At 52.6% G+C, this 27501-nt stretch overlaps 1 protein-coding gene across 14 annotated transcripts in view; it reads left to right on the top strand.

Annotated features, from left to right (window-relative positions):
- Positions 1–27501, top strand: part of arvcfb (ARVCF delta catenin family member b) — a 119552-nt gene that overhangs the window by 44522 nt on the left and 47529 nt on the right. For 10 of the 14 annotated variants that reach the window (XR_014122675.1, XR_014122673.1, XM_081710694.1 and 7 more), the window contains 3 exons: positions 2755–2868; positions 7553–7639; positions 7919–8193. Coding sequence is in view for 10 of the 14 variants with exons in the window: in XM_081710694.1 (XP_081566820.1) it covers positions 8032–8193 (162 nt within the window). In the remaining 4 variants the exon portion in view is untranslated. Of the gene's footprint in view, positions 1–2754; positions 2869–7552; positions 7640–7918; positions 8194–12313; positions 12811–27501 lie in introns of those variants that run through there. The other 4 variants (XM_035525995.2, XM_035525994.2, XM_081710710.1 and 1 more) reach the window with 3 other exon arrangements.

The following is a 27501-nucleotide window of genomic DNA, read 5'->3' as shown; positions in this document are numbered from 1 at the left end:
TTGGGATATAAACACTTGGCATCGTTTTCGAAAAGGATGCCACGGCGACGGGACGGTGACAGGACTGCCGGGTTTTGGCGTGATCACACAAGATAATTAACCACCGCGTCAATGCAGTCAGCGCACCATTACTATGACGACTCGATGCTGAAAAGCTTAAGGTGTCCGAGGAGGACAAGAATCGCAGCACGATTTCTGCTGATTGGTAGGTTGGGCAGCAGGGAGGTGTGCTGGGTGACGTGGGTTAGCTCTAATATTCCAGCACGGCATTCAGTCCAATTTAAATGGTTTTATAAATGGTTTTGTTTGCAATTACAGAGGGTAAAAAAAAAAAAAAAAAAAACCCTCCCAGAGCAGTTTTAGGTTTAACAGTTTTAACAAGCCAAACAAATTCACATTACCAAATAATCTTTGTGAATTATTAATTTGTCTTTTTAAATCATTTGCATATTTTTTTGACAGTCTAATAACCCCATAGACCCTATAGTTTCAACCGTTGCCTGCAGTTATATCTTCCAGAGGTATGACATTTAAATCTTACAGAAACAAAAGTCAAACAGACAAAGAGGCAGGAATGTCTCCGTACAAAGCTTCTCCATGTCTCCGTTTGAATACTCACAGTGAGCGTGACGTGCGCTGACGTGCAGAAGCGCTCTGGTAGCCACGAGCGCCAGATGACCGTGGAGCAATAAAGTCCTCCCAGGTAAGTTACGGGATTTACAAGCGTGCTGTTCTTTGTAGGATCTCCCCATTAAATGGACTTAATAGCCCAACTGTTAGGCATCACATTAGCAGTATATTAGAGTTTATTAAAGCACTTTGCGGTCTTAAAATGATGCCCCGTAGACGGGGTGGGGGTTGGGCTTGGGGGTTTAAACTACTTGCATTTTAAGTGACCCTGACACCTGGGCAAAAAAAGCCTGAAGGCTGAAAAGAAGATGATCACAGCACAGGCTGGGTCCCTCAACGCTTGCCAGTGGCTTGACTGATTTTAACGTGCGTTTCGTAGTCTGCTTTGGCCCCTGTGATGAAGTGTCACTCTGTTATACGGTTCGTCCAGCCAGAGCACTGCGGCAGATCCCTTTCATGGCAGTCCATATAGGAGGAGTGTCGCGCAGAGTCCCATAATGCGCCGTGCCTTATTCATGTCTACTCTGTCATTTGGTGCCAGTTCCTGACAGGTGTAAAACTTTGTTGTTTTAAAAGTTTGTCTTAACAAAGGAATCTGCTGCCTCACATCCAGCTGGCGGCATCCTGTCGAGCTTGGGTATCGCCGTCCAGGCTGGCCCCGCCTCTTCATCCAAAGCCACACCCCCAGCTCTCTGCTCACAGCCGGCCGGAGGTGCAGTTGCCATCTGGGGCTTTTGGCTGTTGAGCAAAGCAATGCCTCTCCTCTGATTCAAGCATCTGCATCTCTCTCTCTCCTCTCTCCTCTCTCTCTCTCTCTCTCTCTCTCTCTCTCTCTCACACACACTTCAGGCAGTCTGTAACAGTGCATTGGACCTTGGCTGCTGTAGTTGTCTATCTTGGAGTGACCTTCTCTCTCTCTCTCTCTCTCTCCCTCCCACACAGCCATGGAGCGGTAGTTGCCCACGTCCTGCTCCGTGCCTCATGTAGACAAATGCATCTCTGTTACTTGTGCGTGAGGAGGGACAGATCCATCAACCCCTGGCCCCACGCTGCATCCATAGCAGCTCCATCTCCTTTCCTATTAGTCTGAAATCTGGGCTGGGACCCATTTCCAAACACCTCGGCTCCTCCAGCTGCGTGTCCCGCGCTTTATGGCAATGGAGCTAGCACTCGGGGCCACTGGCCGGCGCGCTCGGTTCAATAAAGCCACGTCTTCCTCCGCTGCCCACCGGTCAAATGGCACCGTCCAGCGTGTCTAAATGCGCTTGGGTGTGGCAAAGTTGCTGAAAGGCCCAGGAAACATGCCCAGAGCAGGTGGTCGGTGAGATCGAGATGATTAACATCTAAACAAAACTGGGGTTAAGAAAACGATTGTGTGCGATTGTGTGTCCTGTGCCAAGTTTCCCCGTTGGAAACACCGTACGGATGTCCAGGCTGCGTTTGCTAATAACGAGGAAGACGAGGTGAAGTAAGGCTGCAGGCACACCAGTAGTTTCCCATCCATTGTTGGTATTTGGAGCATCGGCGTTGTGTTAATGGCGTTTAGAACGAGCAGATACGACGCTCGTCTTTCTCCTTCTAAAGTCTGTATAAAGCGGAGAGGAGAGAGAACACGCTTATAGCTAATGCTGGCTGGCTTGGCTCTCCTTTTGATGGCTGTGCTGAGGGAGTATCGCGGGGTCCTTACAGCACATGTCCTTGAAGTTCCGGGTGAGAGAGCCCCCCCGGGCCCTGGCAGAGCGAGCGCATGTTCTGGAGGGGAAAGAATCACGGTGTGGGCAGGGTTAGAAGAACTTCAGCCGAGCCTCTGTAACGGTGCGGACAGACACGGGGGGAACAGAGGTGAACTTGTTTGTTCGGGGTTCACAGTTCTCATCTGCCTATGGTCAGCGTTTTCCTGGCAGCCGCACGGCCCGGGAACGTCAGCTGCGCTGTACGTCGGCTTTGTAATCGGAGTCGTGTCCGGGAATTAGCATATGCTAATTTATTGTCGTGTTTGGCTTCATCGTTCAATTCCACTGCTACTGCTCCTCATCTTGTGTGTGTGTGTGTGTGTGTGTGTGTGTGTGTGTATATAATATATATATAATAAAGTTATTATTTTATTTTTTTTGGTGACTGCAGATTTGCCGGGTGAAAGAGCCAGCGAGGTCAGCGCCAGAACCAGCCCGCCCACTCTGACAGCCGGAGCTCCGCCCATCACCCGCACACTCCGCCCCCACCGTCAGCTGTCCACAGGTAACTGCACCCACCGGACCGTCAGCCCCACCGCTCTGAGTGTTGCGGAGAGTCCCATAATGCACCGTGCCTTACTTGCATCTACTCAGTTCCTGATGGGTGTAAAGCGTTGTTGTTGTTGTTGTTGTTTTAAACGTTTGTCTTAACAGAGGACTCTGCTGCCTCACGTCCAGCTGTCTTGGCTCGTTCGAGGCCGCGGTGTTGAACTTTAATCAGTGTAAAATGGCGGCATCCTGTCAAGATCTTGGGTATCGCCATCCAGGCTGGCCCCGCCTCTTCATCCAAAGCCACACCCCCAACTCTCTGCTCACAGCCGGCCAGACATGCACTTGCCATCTTCTCTGACCACACCTCCCCACATGAAACTTGGTGTGCATATTAGATTTTTACTATAGTTGTGTCGTTGAAAGTCTCTGGTCAGCCTGCACTGGTAGAGTGGAGGACCTACTTAGTTTTTTAGTACTTTTATTTAGTTTTGCACATTCTTGGGTCAAGGGCCCTTTTCTAGACTGCACAGTCTTCGCTTTCAAAGCGCGGGCGCGTGACAGTTGTCCTCGGATGTCCGTAGCCGTTTAACTCGGTCTAGTTACAAAAGCTCCCGTCCAAGTGTGTATGGGGCCCTCTGTTCTGACGACGCCCGTTCTCTAAAAATCTGGATATTGTCACATTTATTTGCTGCTGTGCTTTTGGCAGAAAATATGGCAGCGATGGATAGTCGTGGAGTCAGCCCGGTGTGTATGACGTGGCCTGTTGATGCCTGGATGACATCAGGGATGCGGACCTGGTTATCGCAGGGCCGTGCCGGCTGTGCTCAGAGGAGCTGCCGTGTGTCTGTGTGTGCCGGAGCGTTGGTGTGTGTGGGCACGCTCATCAGCATCGAATGCAGCCAGTCGTGTTTCAAGTTTGAGCCGCTTGTGTGAGCCCCGTGCTTCCTGTGAACCCTTGAAGTGTGTGTGTGTGTGTGTGTGTGTGTGTGTGTGTACATGCATGGCAGCCGCTGTTGAAGAGCTCCTTCACACAGCACCACTTCAAAGGAAATGCTTGAGGTTTGTGGGAGTAGGGGATGGTGGTAGACAATTACTTCTTGTGTGTCGCGCTCGCTCGCTCGCTCTTGCCAACACTGGGGTTCTTCCTCTGCGTTCTCCTCTTCCTCGCTTCCTTCTGCTGCTCCTGGCTTCATGCCTTCGTTAAAGTTCCGAGATACTGCCGTCAGTCCCAGACTGGCTGTGTTTAGTGTGGTGGGCTGTTTGGGCACTTCTGCTCGTCCTGGGTATTCCGATCTTGCTCACGTTGCCTTAAACTCCACTATACTCTGATAAGTAGTATTCCCCCAATATCGCCCCAATACTTCACTAGTACGCCAATATTCACTCCTCCAATATGCCACCAATTATCCAGTACCCTGTCAGTACCGTATTCCCATATTTGGGCGCTGCGCTCCTTGGAGCCGGTAGGCGGCCCTGCGATTCCTCCCGGCCTGCGTCTCCGCCCCGGCTGTCCATTCCTTCTCCCTCTCCTCCTCGCGTCCCAGCGACGGGGACGATGGCCTCCGCCCTGCATGCCCCGCACGCTGCCCACGGTGGCTGATGCAGAACCACCCCCCACACGCCTTCTGAGGGCTTCTGCAAAAATGCACTGACCTCTTAAGTGTGCCGCATGCTTGCAAAGTGTGTTAAATTATTGAAAATCACCCAGAGTGCTTTTTGCTGTTAAAAGCTGTGACCTTTGCAGTAGCATGCTTCAGCCTGCCACCGTGTTTAATCTCTCCTCGTAAGCCACAGTAACGCTTCTTAACGTGTGTAATTTAGCCGCAGATAGGTTGGAGGTGTGTGTGTGTGTGTGTGTGTGTGCCTGCACACCCATGAGGTTGGGAAGAGGAACCAAACGTAGCGCAAGCAAAGGCAGGTGATTTATTTATTCCCTTTGTTTGGCTGCGGGTCTCGTTCAGCTCCTGGATCCTTTTGTCCTAATCCAGGATCAGCCCTCCCCTGTCCACAGCCCGGTTACAACCATATAAACGAAACGGAGAAAGCTCATTTCAGATCAGCCGATGCCCGGCGGGCCCCGCGGATACAGATGGGGGCTGGCGTAGATTGATTGAGCCTGCAACCTGGTGTTCAGAGGGGATGTGAGGGAGGTAATCTGTGTGAACAGGGGGGCTGGCTAGGCTAATGAAAGGGGGCCAGGCCCTAATTGGGCTGTGACTCTCTCTCTAGACATTTTGTCAGGCTGGTCTGTCATCCCTCCCGTTTTCTCATGCCATCCGCTTCCTAGATGTCCCCTGGCACTTTCCTGTGCTAACCTTTGTGCCTCGTTACTTGATGTCCGCTTCCCGGAAAGGGTGTTGGATCGATTTACCTCTCCCGCCCCCTCCCGATCGCCCGCTTCCGAGTCTTTTGCCACCGCGGCCGAAAGCGGAGACGACGTCACGGGCCGTCGAGACGACGGTGGGTGCAGGAGTTCTCCAAGGCCCTGCGCTGGGGCCCGCAAGGATTCGTCATCTGCGCTCCCGGGCCGCAGCTCCGACGCGAGCCGACGCCCCGTGTCGTCTCCCGAGTCCTGCTTGGAGTAAACGCTGTGTTGAGGCGTTTATCGCCTGGCTATTTTTAGCACAGGCCCTGTGCCCGAACACATTCATGATGGAAGAAAACAACATGTAGAGTCCTGGGGAGGTCAAGCCTCTTTAAAGCGTCCCAACCTCATACGTCTTCCTGCGTTTCCACTGTTGGTTACGCTACACTACCGTTACGATGCCCCTTACACGGTCAGCCCACCATGCACACCACTCAGATCATTCGCCTCCGTGTTCAGCCGGGTGCGCAACGGAGACCATGGTTTATTAAACTTTCCTTAACAGGACGCAAACAGCTCTCTCGTATTCCCTTTCTAGGGGGTTTAAGGTCTCTCCTAATTTGTTTGCTTAAGGAAGATGTGATGTGATCGTTTTCTCCCACATTAGTAGGCAGAGGAGTGTTTTATATTGGATTTTGTTTTGCACTGAAACACGCACTGCCATAGTATGTGACTAAATGAGGATATATGAGTCCTTGAATTTCTGTTGGGTATGAAAAGTGCTTTACAAATAACTTTACCTTGCACATTAGTCTAGTTAAACCTGGCCAACGAATATAAACTGCAATAATAATCACTGCGAACAGCTAAACTGCGGCGTAGGTTGGAAGTGTCAAATCTCGGTGCCGGGCTCGGGGTCTGTGCTATTGGACCCAACCTCTCCGCGGCCCTGTGTACGGCTCCAGAGCGGCGCGGGCTTGGACTGGCTCTCGGTCCCGGCCACAGAAACCGATGAGTAGTGGGTGTCGACGACGCTGGCAGTCTTCGATTCTATCCTATGCCATCATTCTCCAGGTAATGAACAGACAACCAGTTCATAGAAATATATATTTTTTCTTAGTTTTACTTAATTTACTTACTAAATCTTTAATCTGCTTTAAGAATCTTTTCTGCATTCACCCCCACCCACCCCCGAAACAGGAACAAGGATATTTTTTCTTAATTTATATTTTGATAGATGTACTAAAAAAATTCCCTCATATCTAGAGCTGTAATATTAACTTCCTGTAGACTTTGTTTGCCATTACGGATGAGCCGTCGTAAGCCCGATTTTTAAATCTTTATCTCCGCCGTTGGCGTCTAAGAGTGAAAACTCAATGCGTCTTCCGCGGCGCGGGTGGCCGTAGCTCACACGTTTTATCAGCCATGCGTCTATACGCGGGTTTTCCCAAAAAACGTCTCCAAAACAGTTTGGCCATCAAAAGCGCGAGGAAAACCCGCGAACCTCTGATAAACTCGTCAACTTTTTTACTTACTTATTTTTGCCTCCTACCAAATGATGCAGCATTTCTCTGCTGGGTAGAGCCGTGTTATGTTATGTGGGTCTGTGAAGTCTCCGGTCTTGACTGCAGGCTCGTGAATAATTGAGCTGAGGAATGGGGCTGACCAGCCTGACCCGAAGTTCCTCTTCGCTGGGAGATTTGTTCCATGCTGAAGCAAGGCCGTGGTCATCCCGGGGATGGCCTCCTCCCCTTTTAGAGGCGTCGGGCGGTGTCCTCCACCCAGAGGGAGGCGTTGTGAGCGCAGGCTGGCCCCGAGGGCCGTATCAGAGTGGCACTGTGGATAAATAAATTATCAGTCGGAAAACATCAAAGCAGATGTACTGTGCCTGGCTTCAAAGAGACCCAGCACCTGTATCTACCCTCCTATTGAGAGTAGCATGTATATGTATGGGCTGGTGTTTGTGTACGGTATTCTCTGTGTGCATGCGCGTGCGTACATCTTGGCCTACCATTTCTTTTGGGAGCAAAGTTTAGCCGATCTGCCAAGCAATTCTAATCAATCATCCTCCACCTGACCCACACACACTCACTCACACTCTCTCTCTCTCTCTCTCTCTCTCTCTCTCTCTGCATATCTAAGCGAGTGTGACTGTGTGTATGTGTGACTAACACTTGCTTCCTCTTGCCTGATCTGTGCTGCGTCTCTGGACAGTCCTCCATGCGGGAGGGCCTCGGACAGAGCGCCTCGACCCGCCGCATCCGGTGCCTTAATAATCACACTCTGCTGTCTAGTCTGTTGGTGTCGCAGGTCAATTCGTTCTTGCCTTGTAACGTTTCTCCTTTTTTTTTTCTCCTCTCCCTTCCTCCACCCAACCCCCACCCCCCTGCAGCTCCACCCTCGGGCCTCCGCTCCTCACTGGTTGTCTGTCCTGGAGAATGCTCTTTCTCTAACGCGCTCCTGCTCTACTAACCAATAGGTGTGTATGAAACTCACCTCCACGTGAACCGAAACACGGCCGCGCGAGCTCCCGTCGTCACGGTTATTCCGCCGAAGCGCTCGGGAACGTCGCCGCGGCGATGCGCTGCATGGCATGCTTGTCCTGTGTTGCGTGTACTCGGCGTGGCGGCAACAAAGCAGCGGGAACGCCGTCTGCGGTCATTCCGCGGAAACGCGAAGCCCCGCCTGTGTGCGTCGCCCGCCGTCACGCGAGCCCCACCGTGCGTCTCCGTGTGTCCGTTTTCCTCCCTGTCCGTAGCACGAGGGGCGCCGTAGCACGGCTCCGGCGACGTAACTGCTTCCGAGTCGGGTCTTTCTGTCCCGGCTTGCCTGGCCTTGCCGGCGCGAGTCCGAGCGGCGCGCGTGCAGACCATGGAGGAGTACGAGGCGCGCACGGCCGCCAGCATCCTGGCCTCGGTGAAGGAGCAGGAGGAGCGCTTCGAGCGGCTGACGCGGGCATTGGAAGAGGAGCGCCGTCACGCCCCCCTGCGGCTGGAGCGCGACCACCCGCCCTGGCAGGAAGTGGTGACCCAGGTAAGCCGGAACAACCCCCCGGCCACGCCCCCCCCCCCGCACTCCTGGCCACGCCCACAACGGGGATGGTGGTGCCCCCCCCCCCTCACACCAGTCCTGCTCTCCTTCCATTCTTTCATTCTTTCTCACGTCATCCTCACATCCGTACCTCTTTGCGGACGCTCTGGAGGAACCCGGGACAACACCCCCCTCCCACCCCCGCGCATGCACTGTTGGTTCTGTCCAAATGTCAGTACTGGAGGTGTTGCGTTGGCTCTGTATCCCAGCCCCTGCTCCAGGTGAGGGTTTGGCCTTCACACTCATCACCATGCCAAGGTCAGGAGGCCTGCACTGCCAACATGCATGCAGCAGACTTCCCACACACACACACACACACACACACACTCCACCCTCACTTTCTCTCATGGTACATCTGCCTTTCACCACACTTGGGGCCGTGTTTGACTGTTGGGGTTCTGCGGTGCTCGTCAAAGTCTAGCCGTCATTCACTGCTGCCGGTCTGGGATGGGGGATTCCGCTCACACCGCTCAAACTAGCACTTTATATGAGTAGTGTGAGCAGGACACGTCCTCGTCGGGGGCTCTGTAACGTCCTCGTCGGGGGCTCTGTAACGTCCTTGCCCTGCGGCCTCGGATCCGTGTCTGGCGACCAGTCCTGCCAGTCGTGAGTGTGTCAGCAGAGTCTGTCCCCCACGAATCTCTGTGCCGGTCCAGCGCGTCCCAGCAATCGCCAGGTAGACAGGAAACGTGAACCACCGAATTGGTGAGTTACTGGATCAGGAGCCACGAGCAGTCCAGATGACTCACCCTCTCGGCTGGCTGGAGTACAGCTTTAAATGGAAACGCTTGCCAATTTCCCATTGACTGAATAGTAAGGACTCGCCTCGTGAAAGAGACAGGATTCTCATTCTTAAAGGAACAGTACACCCAGAAATGCCAGCGTGGGACTAACCAGTGGCGCTAACGCATGGAGGTCATTTCCATAACAAGACCAGTCAGGTTTGTATTGGGCAGCGAGCAGACAGCCAGCTAACGTGTCCCTGATGCGCAGAAGACGGGTCTTCCCGCTTGGACTTTCAATGCATAGTAGCAACTGTGTTCCAGAGCCCGAACCACGGCCCTCCGTCCTGGTCCTGGCATCGTCACAGAACGTGGAACCAGTGGCCTGGCCAAGCATTCGTAAGGGTTTTAGGGTTCTTTGTCTGTTTTTCAGCTGTAAGATGTCCAGGGGCCCTGATTTTGAAGAAAGGCAGTCTGTAAACGTCTGTGGAAGAACACTGGCCCCCTTCACCGGGTCACGGTCGCCCGCGAAACGTACGGCTGTTGGGCCGGGCGCGCAGCTCCGCCCGCATTTCTGCGCGACCACAATGGGGGCCCAGTGTGTAGGGCCCACCCCTGCCTCGTAAATCACCTCCCTAACAATGACCCCTTCACCGGACGCACAGGCAGACACACACACTCCCTCCGCATCACTGGGGTCACTGGGGGAATTCGCACCTCCTGTGAAATGTGTAAACTGCTTGCGATGTTTGTTTTAGCAGTCACACTTCATTCTCTTTTGCTCTCCGTCATCTTTCTCTCTCTCTCTCTCCACACACACACACAAGCACACACACAAGCACACAATCAGAATAGCACATAACCTTTTCGGCTGGAGAAGGGACGAGGGATGCGTGACCTTTGATCAGTGCTAATAGCAGGAGGGTGCCTGTCTTTTTAATTTAATTAATTAATTAATCAGTTGCTTTATTTATGCATTTTGTTATGAGAATTCAGCTCATCAATCTTGGGGTTGTGCTAATGCTAATTGTGAGGTGTTTAGCGCCTCCCTCCAGACACGCTGGATCTCTCTCTCTCTCTCTCTCCTCTCTCTCCTCTCTCATCCCCCCCCCTCCCTCGTAGACTCACTCCCATCAAATCCAGACGCGCTCATCCGGATGGTGGACCGGCAGCGTCCTTCCGTGCCCGGGGCTATTTACAGCCGTGCCAGCACTGTAGAGAGGGCCCCAGGTCCAGACCTCCAGCACGAACCTGGCAGCGTGCCAAGGCTCTATGGTCATGTTAGGCTGAATAGAAGCATCCTGGCTGTTTGCATACGGACCCTAGTACCGTCCGACAGAAGAGCCGCCACGACTCGGTCCGAGCTGGCTGACCTTGAATGACACACCCCCCCCCACTTCGAATCAAGTGAGGGAATGTGACCCCCAGATGTCCATAACCAGATCAGGCTGTGGGGTAGTTCCCAGCCTATCAAAACCAGCCGGAGAAGCCGCGTGTCACGAGGAGCGTTGGCTACTCCCAACGGAGCGGCGGGTTGCCGTGCGGCCAGAGGGAGCATGCAATGGAAGTTCAGCAAGTCCTCCTGGGTCGCCTGCTGGACACTAATGAGTGTTGTGGAACGTTCTGGAAAGTCGTAGCGAGAAATACGGTTGTCCGGAAGGCTTAAAGGCAGCAGGTCACTTCGCAATGCTGTCAGGACTGTGTGTGTTATGCAGGTGTCGTGGGAGTCTAGTTGCCGTCGCCCTGTGCCAAGCAGTAGGTCTCTCCAAAAGAAAAAGTATTCCTTCATGCTTTTGGCTTTTTGTTCAGACACACATCATGCCTTGTTTGTGTCTGGTTGGTGGCAACCTAATAAACTGTCTAATAAACTTTGTGGATAACTGCGTGTGTGAGAGAGAGATCCTTTCTCTCTCTCCCTCTCTCTCTTGCTTGTCCTCAGTTTGCCTCGGGGGCTCTTGCTGGGCCTGGTCCGTTGCTGTGCGGTGCAGGGTGCGTTAGTGATGTGGCGCCCTTTGATTGGTGCAGACTAGCTGGAGTAGATAACGAGGGCTGGGATGAGCAGAGGCTTGTGTCAGAGCAAGGATGGGTGTGTGTGTGTGTCCTGAAAACGGTTCCTGATGAATGATGAGATGGTTATTGCTTATTTTCATAAGCTTTCACTTTCTCTCACTCTTTCTTTCAGTCCGTTTCTCTCCCTCTTTGTTGTCTGTCTCTCTCTCTCTCTCTCTCAGTTCAGTAACTTTTATTGGCATAACCATATGCAATAACAGTTGTTATATACAATAACAGAATCCAGAATCTCTCTCTCTCTCTCTCCCTCCCTCTCTCTCTCTCTCCCTCCCTCTCTCTCCCTCTCCCTCTCTCTCTGTCTCTTGGTTGTATGGAGCATGATTGGAACAGATTGCTGCACCTCCTCTCAGAGCTGGGCCTCCCCAAGCGTGGCCCGTCGCCCCCCACCATCTGCTCTCCCACCTCCTCCCCTCCCTCCAGGTTCTCCTTGGAGCTTTTCTAAGTCATGAGATCAGCCCGTGACTCTGACACCCCCCGTCAGGTAGCCGGAGAAACATCACGGCCTTTGTCTTCATGCGGAGGTATTTTTAGCCTGTGGGGTTTCGTTTTTTTGATTTGCTGCTTCCAGAAAAGCACACTGAAGTGGGGCGGGGGGGGGGGGGCTTTCTCCCCCCTCTGTGAAAGGAGGCGGTCCCCGAGTGGCCCCGCCCCCGTCTTTAGCCCAAGCACTGGTTTAAAATTCTTTCCCGGTGTCGGCCACTGAATAAAGCCTGAAATCACTCTCGCTTCCCTCTCATGTACGAGTCGAAGGACAAAAGGAGAGAGAGAGAGAGAGAGAGAGAGAGAGAGAGAGAATGTAGATAAAAGGAGAAGAGGGGAACTGTGATTTTCACAGAGCGGTACTTTGGCATGTTGGCTGGGTGGAGTGTTCTCTCTCTCTCTGTGTGTGTGTGTGTCTCACCCCCCACTCCTCAGCTCCAGCTGCGGCTGTCTGTCAGTACCCCCTCTCTCTCTTTCTCTCTCTCTCTTTCTCTCTCTCTCTCTCTCTCTCTCTCTCCCCCCGCTTGGCCCATCTACTCCAAAGCGTAGACGAGTGCAGAGGGAACCCTGGCTCTGCTCAGAGTACCAGACGATCGCCATCGCTTAGAAATTATTCTCTCTCTCTCACACACACACACACACACACACACACACCCGCATGCCTCTTTCCCCCTCCTCTGACCCCCCCCCCCCCCCCCCCCCCGCTCCACACCCACAGGGGGTTTTGTTCTCCGAGAGGAAACTTTTTTTTTTTTCTTTTTCCCTCCCCTTCACACGTTGTGTGCGTGCGCGCGCGTGCGGGTTTGTTTTGACTTCACCTCACCACCACCTCATCTCCTCTTTTTGTCCAAGTGCGGACAGTCTTCTCCTCCCGGCGGCTTTAGAGGGGTGGGGTTTCTTTGTGGTGTGTGTGTGTGTGTTTGTTTGTGGTTTTGTTTTTGTTTTTCCCAGCACCATTAAAACACACAGCAGTGGCGTAGGCGGGTCCGTCTCCCTCGTAGCGCGTGAGCGAGCGAGCGAGAGAGAGCGAGAGCGAGCGAGAGATCGGCACGGAGGCGCATACGTGTGTGCACCACTGTCAGGGAAAGGATGGCCGTGTCATTGTGAGCTGTCCGAGCTGGTCTCTGGAGCAAACTCGCGCAGATAAGGAGCGCGACACACGCGTGCGCGCGCGCGCACACTCACACACTCGGAAAGTTTACCCTCGGGAGGACAGTGTTGTCTTTCTCGCCGTGTCTGGACGGGCAAGCGCAGCCGGATCGTAGCCATGCCCGCCGAAGTGAAGCAGGTCAGTGTGTGGAATTTGTTTGGCTCTCTCTCTCTCTCTCTCTCTGTATTTCTGTCTGTCATTCTTCCTCATTTTCACGCTTTTCTGGCTATTGTTACGATTCCATTCTCGGAGGTCTGCACGGACTTTCTCAGTCGGGGGATGGGGCCGGGGGGGGGGGGGGGGGCGGGGGGTGACCGTTGTGCCTCTGGTAGCCGGACCGTCGACTTTTGGCTTCCCCCGCTTCTAATCCCTCCACCGCCTCCCCCTTAACGTGACGAGCTGCCGGGTATGTTGCTCCGGTGTCTCGGGTGGACGGCTCTAGGCTGCACTCCGTGAGACCACCCTGGGGTCCCGCCGTGGAGTCCCCGAATAACCAGAGAGAGGGGGGGTGCAGGGGGGATGTGCTGAAAGGTAGCTGTTCTGAATTATCTGAACGGTGAAAGCACCCAGGCAGAGGGGCAGCTTTACCGCGTGACCCCTGTCAGGTCTGGATTTGTTCGGTGGCCATTAGATCCTTTTGTTAAAAAGCTTCTTCATTGCTTGGCAAAGCCATTAGGATATCCAAGGAATGCCCTGCATTTTTTGGTGTGTGTGTGTGTGTGTGTGTGTACGCTTCACTTGCAAATAGCCAATTCCATAAAAAGCGTAGTGTGTAACCGGGCGCTGCAGTAGCGCTGGTCACGAAGCGCGTGCGCACGCCGGGCCCCGGGAGGGCGGTAACGGAGCCCGACACGGAGGCTCTGGAACAGCGGGGGGAGGCGTCTCTGCTCCGGGCCTCGACCTCTGCTCCCCAATGTCTGGTGTGACGTGTGGTGATCTCCCTCCGCTCCGAGATTCCTGACGTGCTGGAGGGTCCGTTCACCCTGTGTTCGCCACCTCTCTTAACCTCTCGTAACTCGCCCCACCCAGTACCCCCAAAATACCCGCAATTTGGAACATTCCTTAGGAAGGCTGGCACCTGTTTGGCCGGGTCAAACCATGAGCGGGTGTGAGGCTCTCTGCTGAAGTTTTTGTCAGCCGATGGGGGTGTGACCGGGTGAGTTTCTCATATGGAACTGTTGATGGGTGGTCTCTTTTTGGAGTGCGAGCGAGGGGCGGCAGTTGTCCGGAGTAAAAGGCAAAGTGGCGATGAGTTCCGCCAGGGCAGATCCAGGACCTGGAAGACAAGGGTGTCGTCTAGGCGGGACGGCTGGTGAGCGCAACTGGGGGCGCGGACCTGGTGGGTCACTTATGGTCACGGTACCTGTCTGCCTTACAGAGCGCTTGGAGTTACCCAGACCGGCCATATTGGTCGGGGGTGGACATTGAGGACCTCCAGGGCTTGGGGGGGGTGTCTGCCGCTGGCCTGCCCACTGGGATGCTTCCAGACTGGGTAAAGGCAGCAGGTTTGAGAGGTGTTGATGGTGGAGTCCAGATGTGGCCGTGTAGTAGGTATGCTGACAGCCGTTTCAGACAACAGTCACTCTCAAAAGGCGTGATCTGAGATATGACTGAAGACAGGTACTCAGAGAGAGAGTGTGTGTGTGTGTGTGTGTGTGTGTGTGTGTGTGTGTGTGTGTGTGTGTGTGTGTGTGTGTGTGTGTGTGTGTGTGTGTGTGTGTCACGGCTAAGCAAGTGGAGGTTTATTATTATACCAGCTGACCTCATTCCTGTTTACTCACCCCCCCTTCACACCAGTTAATCTCCCCCTTTTACCTGACCTAGAATCAGGTGCCTGTGTCCGAGCCCTCGCATGACGAATCAACAAACTGGTCTTGGATCAGTTTAAGAGCACATGAGATAAACGTAGCCGTAGCCTCGCAGGTATGTGTTACAGTGGGCATACCCAGCAGTTCTTTCAGAGAGCCGTTGGGCAATGCTCTCCAGTAACCTCTCTCATGACCCCACACACACACACACACTAACACACACACTCACACACACACCCACACACACACTCACTCTCTCACACACACACACACTGCTAATATCACCCAGTCATGTGCTTCTCCCTGCAGCTCTGCTCTCTGGCACTGAGATACTTGCCAAATACACTCTGAGCAGTTCATGACTCTCAGTGTTGGCTAGCCCTGCTGTGTGTGTGTGTGTGTGTGTGTGTGTGTGTGTGTGTGTGTGTGTGTGTGTGTGTGTGTGTGTGTGTGTGTGTGGTGGGGGGGGGTGCGCGCGCAGGTGCACTCGATTGTTTTCGTCTGTGTGCATGCTGGCTTATGTAGTTATGAAATAAATAACGTCTAAGACACTGTGTGTGTGTGTGTGTGTGTGTGTGTGTGAAAGAGGGCTTAAGTAGTTATGAAATAAATAGTGCTTAAGACTGTGTGTTAGCATGCTGTTAAGAGAGAGAGAGTGTGTGTGTGTGTGTGTGTGTGTGTGTGTGTGGAAGCATGCTCTTAAGATTTCAATAAGGCATAAAAGTGTCTGTGTGTGTGTGTGCGGCACGATCAGGGTGAGTGCTTTAGCCTTGGACCGCGTGTACTGTGATGCTAATGAGACTCATGAAGTGATTTGAAGCTTCTGGGGGGTTTTTTTTTGTTGTTGTTTCTACAGCATATAGCAAACATCTAAACACCCATCCACCCGTGGACTAAACCCTCCACCCGTGTGCACACAACTGCCAGCTCTTACTGTGTGTGCTGATCGTGCCACCGTAGGTGGAGCTTAGAGATTGAAAACAATCCCACAGGCTAACAAATACACTGGATGGTGTGTGTGTGTGTGTGTGTGTGTGTGTGGCTGGTGACAAGGCAGGATTAGTAGTGTTCGCTGCAGTGCTTGCAGTGCTTGTATTATATCTCTTCCTTACAGCCAGAAATGAGAAATGTTACTGTATGTGTATCTGTTTGTTTCTGTTTGTACGTGTGTGTCTGTTTGTTTGTGTTTGTGTGAGAGGCTATAATGGGGGGTACAGTAGTGTGTGTGTGTGTGTGTGTGTGTGTGTGTAAGATGGAGAGAGCATGTAATGACTATAATTGGCAGACAGCCAGAAGAGCTTGAGAAGATGGCAAGAAGTACGGTGTGTGTGAGAGAGGGGGAGAGAGAGAGGGAGAGGGAGAGTGAGAGTTAGTTTTCCTCTAACATAGAAACAACAGTTGATGAGAAACTTTGTCCAAACACCATGATTAATCACACGCGTGTGTACGCACCCACACATCCATACTTATGAGATACTCAGACAGACAGACACACACACACACCCATACAAATGATACACACTCAGAGACACAGACAGAAACCTGCTGAATGCTGGCAAGAATTACACTCCTCTGTTACCATTTCCATTAGCTCTGACAGAGACCACCCCTCACACACACACACACTCCCCCTTACACACACGTCCAAACAGCTGCAGCAGCCCAGGGGACGATGAAGAATTAGCATGTGAGGAAAAAGTGACCCTGATGGAGTGACCACATTCGATTTCATATTGTCTTTCTCGTGCCCCTCTCCTGAAACACCTCCGTTCAGTGTTCAGACCTCAGCAGTGTAACACACACACACACACACACGCACACAAATGAAAAACCAAATCAGGTCAGGCTGGTCCAGGGTCAGCTGCCCTCGGAAACGTGTTATTCTACTGCTGGCCTCCTGCACTGATGGAGCACGAGGTAGCCCCGCCCCCTTCTCCTCCTGCACTGATGGAGCACGAGGTAGCCCCGCCCCCTTCTCCTCCTGCACTGATGGAGCGCGAGGCACTCAGGGTGCACTTTGGCACCTGCTGTCCTAGGTGCCTTTCCGGATTATAATCTACTGCATTTCTCCAGCGTGTGAATGCATTTTGGATGGAGTATCGATTTGCAAAAGCCCCCCAGGGGGAGGTTTTGGGGGCGGAGCGCGAGTCGATCCTGTGTGCAGTGGGCGGAAATGCCGTGAAGCAGTCCATGGGCAGTCTCTTCGCCACCGCAAGCAGAGTAACAGCTCTGGTCTCAAATCGGCACTGTCGAGGGAGCAGGCTCTCTCGGCGAGGTTAGCGCCGTCACCCGTCAGCTCTGTAATATGGCGCCCTCGCTGACTGTGGGACAGTCCAGACAGATTAGCACGCCCAGCTGAACCCGTGTCAAGCCCTCCTCCCCCAGTTTCTCTCTCTCTCTCTCTCTCTCTCTCTCTCTCTCTCTCGCGCTCACTCTCTCTCTCTCTCTCTCTCTCTCTCTCGCTCGCTCGCTCTCTCTGCAAATTCCAGCTCCTCTTGGTCCGTTTTGGTGCTCGAAATGAATGGTGTGTTTTTTTAGACAGACTTCCCCGCCCGCCGTGCAAGTCGCGGGCGAGCCACTCCGCTCTGGTTGGCTGGGCACGCGGGGCGGCTCGCAAAGTCCATGGATCCGAGGAGGAGTTCCTCCACGTGTGCTTAGGGAAACCGAGAGCTTCTGAAGAACGGAGCCTCTTCGCCAAAAGTGCAACAGCGTGCGGGTGTGGCTGTAATCGGTGGGAGGGAGGGTGGAGCGCGTGTGTGTGTACTTGTGCCACATTCCCGTGAGAATGAGACGTCTGCGCGCCGAGTGAGGGAAGCGACAGGGCAGTCCGTGCAGGGCTGAGCAGCGCGGGGGCAGACCGAGGGAACGCGCTCGTCCCGCTGGATGGGGGGGTGTTTGTGCATTTGGGGGTGTGCGCGTGTATTAAGGCCAAATGACAATGGAAGCAGTGTGGCGTGGTCAGGTCCCCTGTCAGGTTCCGCTACTAGAGAACGTGGGAAGGAGACCACAGATGTTCACTTCCTGTAAAGAGATCTATTGTCTGGTAACACTGTAGGGAAATCTCTCTCACTCACACACGCGCAGACATGCCACAGGTGTGTGCGCTCACACACACACACTCTCTCTCTCTCTCTCACACACTCTCTCTCTCTCTCACACACACTCTCTCTCTCTCACACACACACACTCTCTCTCTCTCTCTCTCTCACACACACTCTCTCTCTCTCTCTCTCTCACACACTCTCTCTCTCACACACACTCTCTCTCTCTCTCTCACACACACACACACACACACTGGTGCTTCTCTTGGTTTGTCCCCACACAGCTCCGCCCCGCGCGGCCCACCCTACTGTCGTCTCCCTTGCTCGTGGCGTGCGGGCGGTTTGTTCCCGTGGGAACGTGGCGCGAACTGCAGCGCTCCTTACCAGACATCGCTGGCGTCTCTGTCGCACTCCAACTCCATACTTTGTTTTTCTCGTTCTCCTCGTCTTTCTCTCCCTCTCTGCGTCTAATTTGTTTGGAGTCCGTGATTGGCAAATGGCTCTCGTCTCCCAGGTTCATTGTGAGGTGTGTGTGTGCGCGCGCACTTCAGGTGCCAGCCTAAGATGACAGCCCTCTGCCACCACACAGGAAAGCTGAACACTTGAAGGTTCTAATTGGAAATGACGGCCACCTTACCCTGGTAGGCACCGTGTTAAAAACCAAACGCTTGCTGGATCTCGAGGTTCACTGGTGCAGAGGGCCCATTGCCGAGCGCTATTGGTAGTGGGAAGGCTGAGAGAACCCAGACTAGGGTTGCTCTGAAGTACTTGTCGTGCCAGCGACTCCACTTCTGCAGAGCTTGTAAAGGTCTAATCCATTTATTTACATTTCCAGTGGTATGGTGCTAGTGCCAGACCCTTGAGCGGTTCCTTGGTTTCCTACCCTAAAAAAAGGTTCTTGGCCGCCAAAATTGGTGCCGTTCTGTCCCTGTAAGCTCGCTGCACTGGAATCGCCAGATGTGTGATGTGAGTGGGCCCCGCCCCCGGCCCCCAAGCCCTGACCGGCGCTCTCCCTCTGCGCGTGAAACCTCAGCTAGAGTCTTTGGGCTGGACACAACTTGCGCTGAATCCTCTGTACCGGGCTCTCACAATCTCTCGTCGAAACACTACGGATAGAGCCAACAGTTGGAACATTCCTGCCTGCTGCAAGCGCGTTCGCCCTCGTGGGGTTGCCTACGGATCGAGGGCCCTTCGAGGTCGCCCGCACGTCGGTCCCAGGCTTCTGAGTACAGGCGGCGCCCCGAGCTCTCCTCGCTAACGCCACTGAGCACGCAGGGGGTTTTTCAGCTGCTCGTAAACTCCGAACCCACAACAACAAAAAAGGAAAAGCGAACGCCACTTTATTAATGTTTTAGCGTTTTACGCCTCCCCTAAGAGCCTTGCAGTCATTTAAACACGCATTCATTTATTTCATCTCCACGGCACTGCACGCGTGTTAAAAAAAAACCTCGCGCCCTCCCCGCGAGAGAGCCGTCCGATTCCTTTGGTTCTTTTAGCCGTGTCCCTTTGTGATCAAGTAGCACTGGCTGACTGTAGTTGAAAGAGGGCCTCGCACGCGCCAGCATCTGGCGTGCACAGGTGAACGTGCGGGTCTAGCTTTTGTCTGGCGCTCTTTCGCTCTCCTCCGTCATTTCCAGTTCTCCAGAGTGTTGTGTCTGTGAGACTCCCGCGTTTCTGCTGCAGCTGCTCAACTACAGGGAAACTATTAGTTTCCCTCTTCACACACACACTCACACACGTGTGAGTGTTCGCGCGCACGCGCTTCCCCCGCTACAGTGTGCTGTGCTGAAAGGTCTGTCAGCAGACCGTGCATCTGAGCTTTTCGTTCACGTACTCGCGTGAAACGTGCCCGCGCCTTGATGTTTAACGTTCTTTTCGAGTCTCTGCTAGAGCAGTACAGCTGCATCAGGCTAACGCGCTTCGGACCTGTACTGGGTCAGCGCTGCTGCAGTTTCGCCCTGCACCACACTCACGCGCGCGCCATCTGGACGCAAACGTTCCAGGCTGAAACCCCCCCCCCCCCCCCCCCCCGGTAAGACGATAAAGTGCTGCGCTAAGCCGTGTCCCGTCTGGCGCGGCGCTCACGCGAGGAGGCCGATTAGCCCTCGCTCGTGCACCACAGCCCTTCACCAGAGGATCAGGCCTGGCAGGCGGAGGCCGTCTAATGGATCATCATTTTCAGATTGAACATTCGTCACTCTCTTGGTTCGGCAAACGCGGATTCGCCGTTGTCCTCGTGACCGCCCCGGTATTACTCCGAGTTAATGTTTTGGGGAATGTCTGTTTTGCTAATGGGGTGTGTGACCAATGGAAGCAGGCAGTGATTATGTGAGGTTTGAAGCAAAGACCCTGCAGCCTGTTCCTGAGAAGAAACGGTTTAGTGAAGTTGTTTAAGGTGACATTTGACTGTGAACTTCACTGTGATTTATTTATTTATTTATTTTTTTCCCCCCTTTTTCTTAAAGCCAGATGCACACGAGGCTCGATCGATCCAAATGTCAAAAGCAAAACAGTCTTCTGTCAAACAGACGGCATGTTTGTTTGTGTGTGTTTGGGGTTTTTTTTAACCTTGAGTGCTCAGTCAGCGCGCTCTCCAGACTCACGAGACGCATCATGCTGACGTCTGTCTGCACGCGTCCCTGAAAATCCCACGTCTGAGGTGATCTCCAGGGTCCGTCTGTACCGCCGCAGTTAGCGGTCCGGACCCTCCGGTACTACGGAGGACGACGGCGCACATTTTTGAACCGTTGCGGTCGAACCCGATCGGCCGCCCGGTCTCCCAAGCCGTCCTTCGGAATTTCGCGTTGCGCAACTTTTTTTCTCCCTGCGTTGCATCGGCTAAAAACGACGACCGCTCCGCGTGTTTTTTATTTATTTTTTTTAAAGAAAGAATTTTAAATAATCCAGCCGACTTGCTGGCTCTCGGAGGAGTGTGTGAGCTACGTTTGTGCCAGTCCTCCCTGTCTGAGTTTTGGGGCTCTGTTCAAGCATATGTCGACAAGAAATCAACCATCTGTTTATGCAGGCGACTTCTCAATGAAAGATTTAGCTGCACGCTAAAAAACAAAAAAACAAAAAACCCAGCAAACCCACCCAAAGCAGCCTGCTAGCTAGACCGCACCACGTCCTGGGAGATCTGGGGAATTAATGACACGATTATTAGAACGAGTGTGCAGGCCGAGACAGGCTTCAGACGGCCCGCGTTCGCTTTGAGTCGCACAACGAACGTTGACACGTAAAGAGCAAACGAGTATACTGCTGTTAAAAAAATAAAAATAAAAAAAACCTCTCGGACAGACCAGCACGGCAAGTCACGCTCTTCCAGCACGTGGCTTAGCTTTGCTTGGTCGGTTACGTGGTGCTGGAAGCCTCAGCTTGGCGGTCACCGGTCGCTGGCTCCCCGGTTACTTCATTTTAGCTTGTTTACAGCTCATATTTGTGGTTATTTATGTTTAATAAGGCCCTTAATTCCCCAGACGTCAGTAGTCACATTCTTGGGATGGGGGTCTTTTTAACCACTTTTATTCACTGTGTTTTGGAAGAATGCTTTTAACTGTGGTTTGGTGTCTTAAGTACTGCTTCAAATAATTATTGCTCCTCTAGCTCCATCTCCCTTCCCTGGTTGTGCCTCGTTTCTCACGGGCCCGTGTAAAAACGGATTTCATATTGGGCTGAATTTAAGATTTTTTTCACTGTACCTCTTCCTAAATCACATGACTGATGCTCTTTATTAGACTGGTACAGGGTTTAAACGCATGTGGTTTCCTTGCCTTATACGTACGTCCGCGGCTCGGAGGAATCGCGGTCCATTCGACGCGGTGAACCGCTTGTTTGAGACTTGATCGTCCGTGTGTGACTGCTCTTTCCACGCCCACGTGGACCGTGCCCTGCAGAGACGGACGACTCCGCGACGTCGACCGGTGCCATTCGCGCTCTGCGTTCATCCTTCCAGAACATTCCGACGGTACAGGCTCCGTTACTTCTGTTAGCGAGCCCAGTCCCTGCAGGCTCCCGGCGGGACTTGGGGCAGGACGAGACGTTCCCGGTCCCGTCTTGGAGGTTGAGGAGCTTCGCGGGCGTCGGAGAACGAGTCCCTTCTGGATCCGCTGAATCCCATTGGTTCTTCCAGGCCTGCCTAACGCAGAAGTAGACGGCTTGGTTCAGCAAGAGGGATGTCTTGGCTCTGGCACCATGGCAAGGGAAATGGTTGTGGTGCGTTTGTTTAATTCCACTAAAACTTAGAGTGAAAGTCTTCTCTTCTCCATCTCTTCCTCCCCAACACACACACACGCGCACACACACACACACATACACACACACATACACACGCGCACACACAGACACACGCGTGCGCGCACACACACACAAACACACATACACACGTGTGCGCGCACACACACACACACACACACACAAACACACATACACACGCGTGCGCGCACACATACGCACGCGCGCACACACACAGACGCACGCACACACACACATACACACGCGCACACACACACACACATACACACACATACACACGCGCGCACACACACAGACACACGCGTGCGCGCACACACACACAAACACACATACACACGTGTGCGCGCACACACACACACAAACACACATACACACGCGTGCGCGCACACATACGCACGCGCGCACACACACATACACACGCGCACACACACGCGCACACACACACACACACACACATACACACGCGCACACACACACACAGACACACGCGTGCGCGCACACACACACACAAACACACATACACACGTGTGCGCGCACACACACACACACAAACACACATACACACGCGTGCGCGCACACATACGCACGCGCGCACACACACAGACGCACGCACACACACACATACACACGCGTACACATACACGCGCACACACACACGCGCACACACACATACACACGCACACACACACACAAACACACATACACACGCGTGCGCGCACACACGCGTGCGCGCACACACACGCGTGCGCGCACACACACGCGCGCACACACACGCGCACACACACACATACACACACACACGCGCACACACATACACACGCGTGCGCGCACACACACACACACACAAACACACATACACACGCGTGCGCGCACACATACGCACGCGCGCACACACACAGACGCACGCACACACACACATACACACGCGTACACATACACGCGCACACACACACGCGCACACACACATACACACGCACACACACACACAAACACACATACACACGCGTGCGCGCACACACACACACAAACACACATACACACGCGTGCGCGCACACACACGCGCGCGCACACACACACACACGCGCACACGCACACACACACATACACACACACACGCGCACACACATACACACGCGTGCGCGCACACACGCGTGCGCGCACACACGCGTGCGCGCACACACGCGCGCGCACACACACGCACACATACACACATACATACACACACACATACACACACACACACGCACGCACACACACATACACACACACACGCACGCACATACACATACACACGCACGCACACACACACACGCACACACACCCCCCCACCGTTCCCTTCACCAGCAGGTGGATGTTGCCATAGGAAACCAAGCTCGTTAAGCCCGACCAGACGGACATATGTTCCAAATGCAAATACCGGCACCGAGAGGTGGGGGGGCCGGGTTCGCTTGAGCACCCAGCGATACCCCATACAGCGTGACTCAGCGTTTTGGACCCAATATTCATTCGCACTCCTCCTGGGGCTGTGAGAATGAGGTCAGACGAAGCCCCGATCCAAACAGGAAGTGTGTCGGCTGTTGTCCTGTCCTCTGTTAACCTTGTGTGTGTGTCTCTCTCTCTCTGCTGTTCGCACGGAGAAAGGACTACAGGGCTCGTGGGCTGGGGAGATATCTGCAATCAGCGTTCTTAACCATGACTGCAGGGGCCACGCAGCTGATCCTAGATCAGCAGGAAACAGGCTGAGGTTTCTGCAAAGCCACCCAAAAGAAGTTTGGCGTGCGTGCGGATCTGTGAAAGCTCAGTACTTCCTTGATTTTGCAGTTCCTCTGTTATCCCCAAATCTAGGCTTTGTCTTCTGGTTTATTTGTTTATTCAAGGATTTATCATCACTGCTACTGTTTGTTTTTGAACTGATTGTGTTCTCTGCTCTTGGCTTCTGTGGTGTCTTTTCACTAGTGAGCACGCACATTGCCTGGAGGTAGAGCAGTGAGTGTGTGTGTGTGTGTGTGTGAGCGAGCACACGCACATGTGGAACAGGGCCCCAGCGCAGATTTGCGAATAGATTGGATTACTTGGGTCAATTTGGAATCAGCCTGCTGCAGCTGAAAAAGCTTTTTTGGTTATTTGTTTATTTGTTTGCATGTGTGGTGTTTGCTTGTATTTTTATATACGCCTCTGGGGCCTTTTGCTTGGTAACTCCCATTTACATACTAGTAAATATAAGTGTGTGTGTGTGTGTGTGTGTGTGTGTGTCTGACAGTCTGAAAATAGGCTCCGCATGGTCTGCTAACCCAGAATGCTGTTGTAGGCTATTTAGGGCCTCGGGCCCTGCTGGGCCTCGGCACAGATGGCTGTGATTGTTCGACAGGATCAGGTTGCTTCTGTTCTGCCAAAACCCATTAGGGACCGTCGGTCCCCCTGCGCAACTATTTCAGACTCCCAGCAGCTGTAATTAAATGGCGGACCCCTGAGTGAACGTGGAACAAGGCGCTGAAGTGAAGCTCTCTGCCGTCTGGATCGTGGCGACACCCGTACCAGCCTTATGACTGGTACTTGACTTCACTGGGATTCTGGATATAAAACATGATGCCCTGGTCAGTGGTGGCGGTCAATGCCCCTCGTTGGGGCAGTTGTGTACTGTGGCTTGTTGTGGAAGACTGCAGATCCCATCACTTCCTGTCCATCGGGCATTGGAGGGGAGGGGCCGCATTCCAGGCCTTCTAGAAAGGAAGCTCCTCGGCACTTCCATTCTGTGCTGATAACCAGAGCATGACCCAATTCCACGGACACACACTGCACTTACAAACACACGCCACGCCTGGGACGCACACGTATTTGCTCCGAAACTGTTTGACTTATAGCCAATGTGGACGTGCTAAATTTTTCTAGTTTTCATTGATGAGTTTCCTGTTGACTCTTGGAAGGGCTTCAGTAATGGCTGCTTTGAAAGGGGGCTGGCGTTCTGGACGAGCGTTCTGGACGAGCCAAGCCGCACCAGGCTGGTTTGGTTGGTGGTCCAAGCCTGAACTTAACTGATTTGGATGCTCTTTCCAGATTAATTCCATAATTTAAATGAGCACACAGGATGTGTCTGGCAGAGCTCACTCACTCTCTCTCTCACACACACACACACACACACACAAAATAACATGCAGTCCAGTCCAGAGCAAGCTTTTCTCCAATGCAGTACATTACTAACATTGTTGTGTGTCACACCAGCTGTGGACATCTGGGGCTGGTGTTGAGCCAGCTGATCCTAACCAACATCATCATTTTTGTGTGTGTGTGTGCTGGTAAATGATGATGGCTCTCCCAGGCTCAGCAGTAAACAGCATCCTGAGCCGTGCACGTTGTACATACACCGTACATCCGCATATCCGTAATTGTGCAGCAGCTGCGCGGTGTTGTAGGCGGCATGCGCGAGAGACATAGGAACGCCACCAGAGTGTTTCAGCTGGTCCGTGTGTGTCCTTATTTCTGTGTGCCAGGGTATGAGCCCATGGAATTGGGCTCCTACACAACGCCCCGCACTGGTGCTGTGTGAAAGCCCTGGCTTACACACAAAACGGACACCCTCAGAGCTTTAACCCACCCACCAACACGCGCGCGCACACGCGTGTGCGTGCTTACACTCCTCCTTTCACTCACGTCCATCAAATCCTTGGTGTTGGGTGTTTTCACACCCTTTATGGGTGTTTCCCACAAGCTAGACTGACACCACCAAAGCTTGTGTCTACCCACCCCGTTCCTTATTCACACACAAGTGCGTGCAAGCCGCCGGGCACTCGGCACGACCTGCAGGGAAGAGAATGCTGTTTATTTTTAAAGCTTACTCTGGTTTTCATAGCGTCGAGCACCGAGCATGTTTTACAGATGATGCCTGTTGCAACATTAAGCAGTAGCGTAGAGAATACACACACACACACACACACACCCAAAGAGTCGTCCCCTCCTCTGTAGCTGGGCTTTGAGAATGCATTAGCCACGCCTGGACTGTTAGTCTATTAGCCACAAGCTCTTTTGCTGTGTGCCATTAATCTCTGATTAAAAAAAATCTAAACAAGCAATTAAGTGGCAATTCTACAGAAATCGGAATCCAATCCGACTCTAATCACGAACACCTTCTAAGCAGGCCTTCTGAAATGGAATGGCAGTGAACTGGAATATATTCCGCGTAGCGACGCTGAAAGCCAGCGGCCTGGACCGCGTGCTAGCCTAGCGGAAACACCATTACCCCACCACCCACACCTTCGTCCCCCAGCTTGGAGCACATCTCGGGAGGCTTCCTCTCAGCCGCTGCGGGGCCGGGTGGGCGTCGTTTTGCACTGCAAGCGGACCCCTTTCTCGTTGCCTCAGTAAGTGTGCGAACATCACAAATTGGCTTGTGCAGCTGACCATGTTTGGAAATCCCAGAATTCATTGCGATCTCAGGAAAGGGTATGCAAATGCTGACTAAAACTGGATGGAAGTTACATTTTACTGAGAGACCATTTTATTCATGAAATAATGTTCAAGAGGACACAAATTCTATTCTTTTTGGAAACTTAACTGGACGACATCTATCATTAAATAGATTTCAACGATGGCTACTTAACATCAGCCAGCTAGATTGAATATTCTATTGATTAGATTAGATATTGTATTGCTAGGTTTTGCCTAATACCTTGTCAAAAGAAGGATCACAATAACCCGTTCATCCATCACACAATCACAACAAATGGTTTTTGAATGGTCTTTCATTTACTTTGCAAGGTCAAGGGTTAGTGAGGTCAAAGTGCATTTCTTCATTCACATTCAAGTGTGTTGAGTAAGCAGATTGTGTTTCTCTTCCGCTATAACATTTCCGTTGGAGAAGTCAGAATCCTTCTCAGATTCCCTATTACCTTCTTAATTCCCCTAATTAATGCCGCTCAGCTTGACCCAATTAGGGGACCCAGGCAGCCGGAACGTATCAGACGTATCAAAGCGATGGGGAAGGCTTTGTACTTCCTAAACCTGGCCACAATGCCTCTGCGCACACGCCTATGAAGCCCGGTTAGATTTACACAGGCCTGCGCATATCATGTGATGAGAAGTGCTTTTCACTGACTCATGCAGAGGGAAAAGACTCCAGATACATGCACACACAAAAACACATGGAGAACGGTCTATAAATAATTAGACTGTGACGGTTTTCATTATTTTGGCCCTGATGCACTGGGTTTGAGAGGGGGAAAAAACCAAATGGCTTTGAGGTTTAAAATGCAGAATTTCATTTATATTGGCAAATTCCCGTTACACACCGCTCTGTCCAAATCTGATAAACTGTTCCAGTTTGTCAAGGTGTACCTCAGGGTTTGGTTTTTGGCCCCTTTTATTCATCATCGAATCATCTCCCCCCCCCCCCTCCTTGGTTTGATAACATGTAAGCATTGTCTGTATGTTCATTTCTGTGCGGATGAACTAAGAGCTTCCTCAGTACTTGCTCTGCCTCTCCTTTTATAGGTCACTAAACACTAGACATCATCGACTTTCCTTAAGGTGAACTCTGACCAGAGGTCATGCTGATTGGTTCCAGGGCTGCTGACCATCTTTACACCAATTCCCCCACACTTCTTCGTAACATGTGCTTCTCTTGGCTTTCGTGATGCTGAAATAATTGGTTTGTGCTTTCTTCCCCTCGCAGTTATTGTGATTCACTCTTTCCAGGTCTCGTCGTCAAATCTCTAAGCTTCAGTACGTGTGCAAAA

The sequence above is a fragment of the Electrophorus electricus genome, chromosome 1 (assembly GCF_041902795.1).
Source record: "Electrophorus electricus isolate QZ-2024a chromosome 1, ASM4190279v1, whole genome shotgun sequence".
Taxonomy (NCBI): Eukaryota; Metazoa; Chordata; class Actinopteri; order Gymnotiformes; family Gymnotidae; genus Electrophorus; species Electrophorus electricus.
This window is presented reverse-complemented; position numbering and strand designations above follow the sequence as displayed.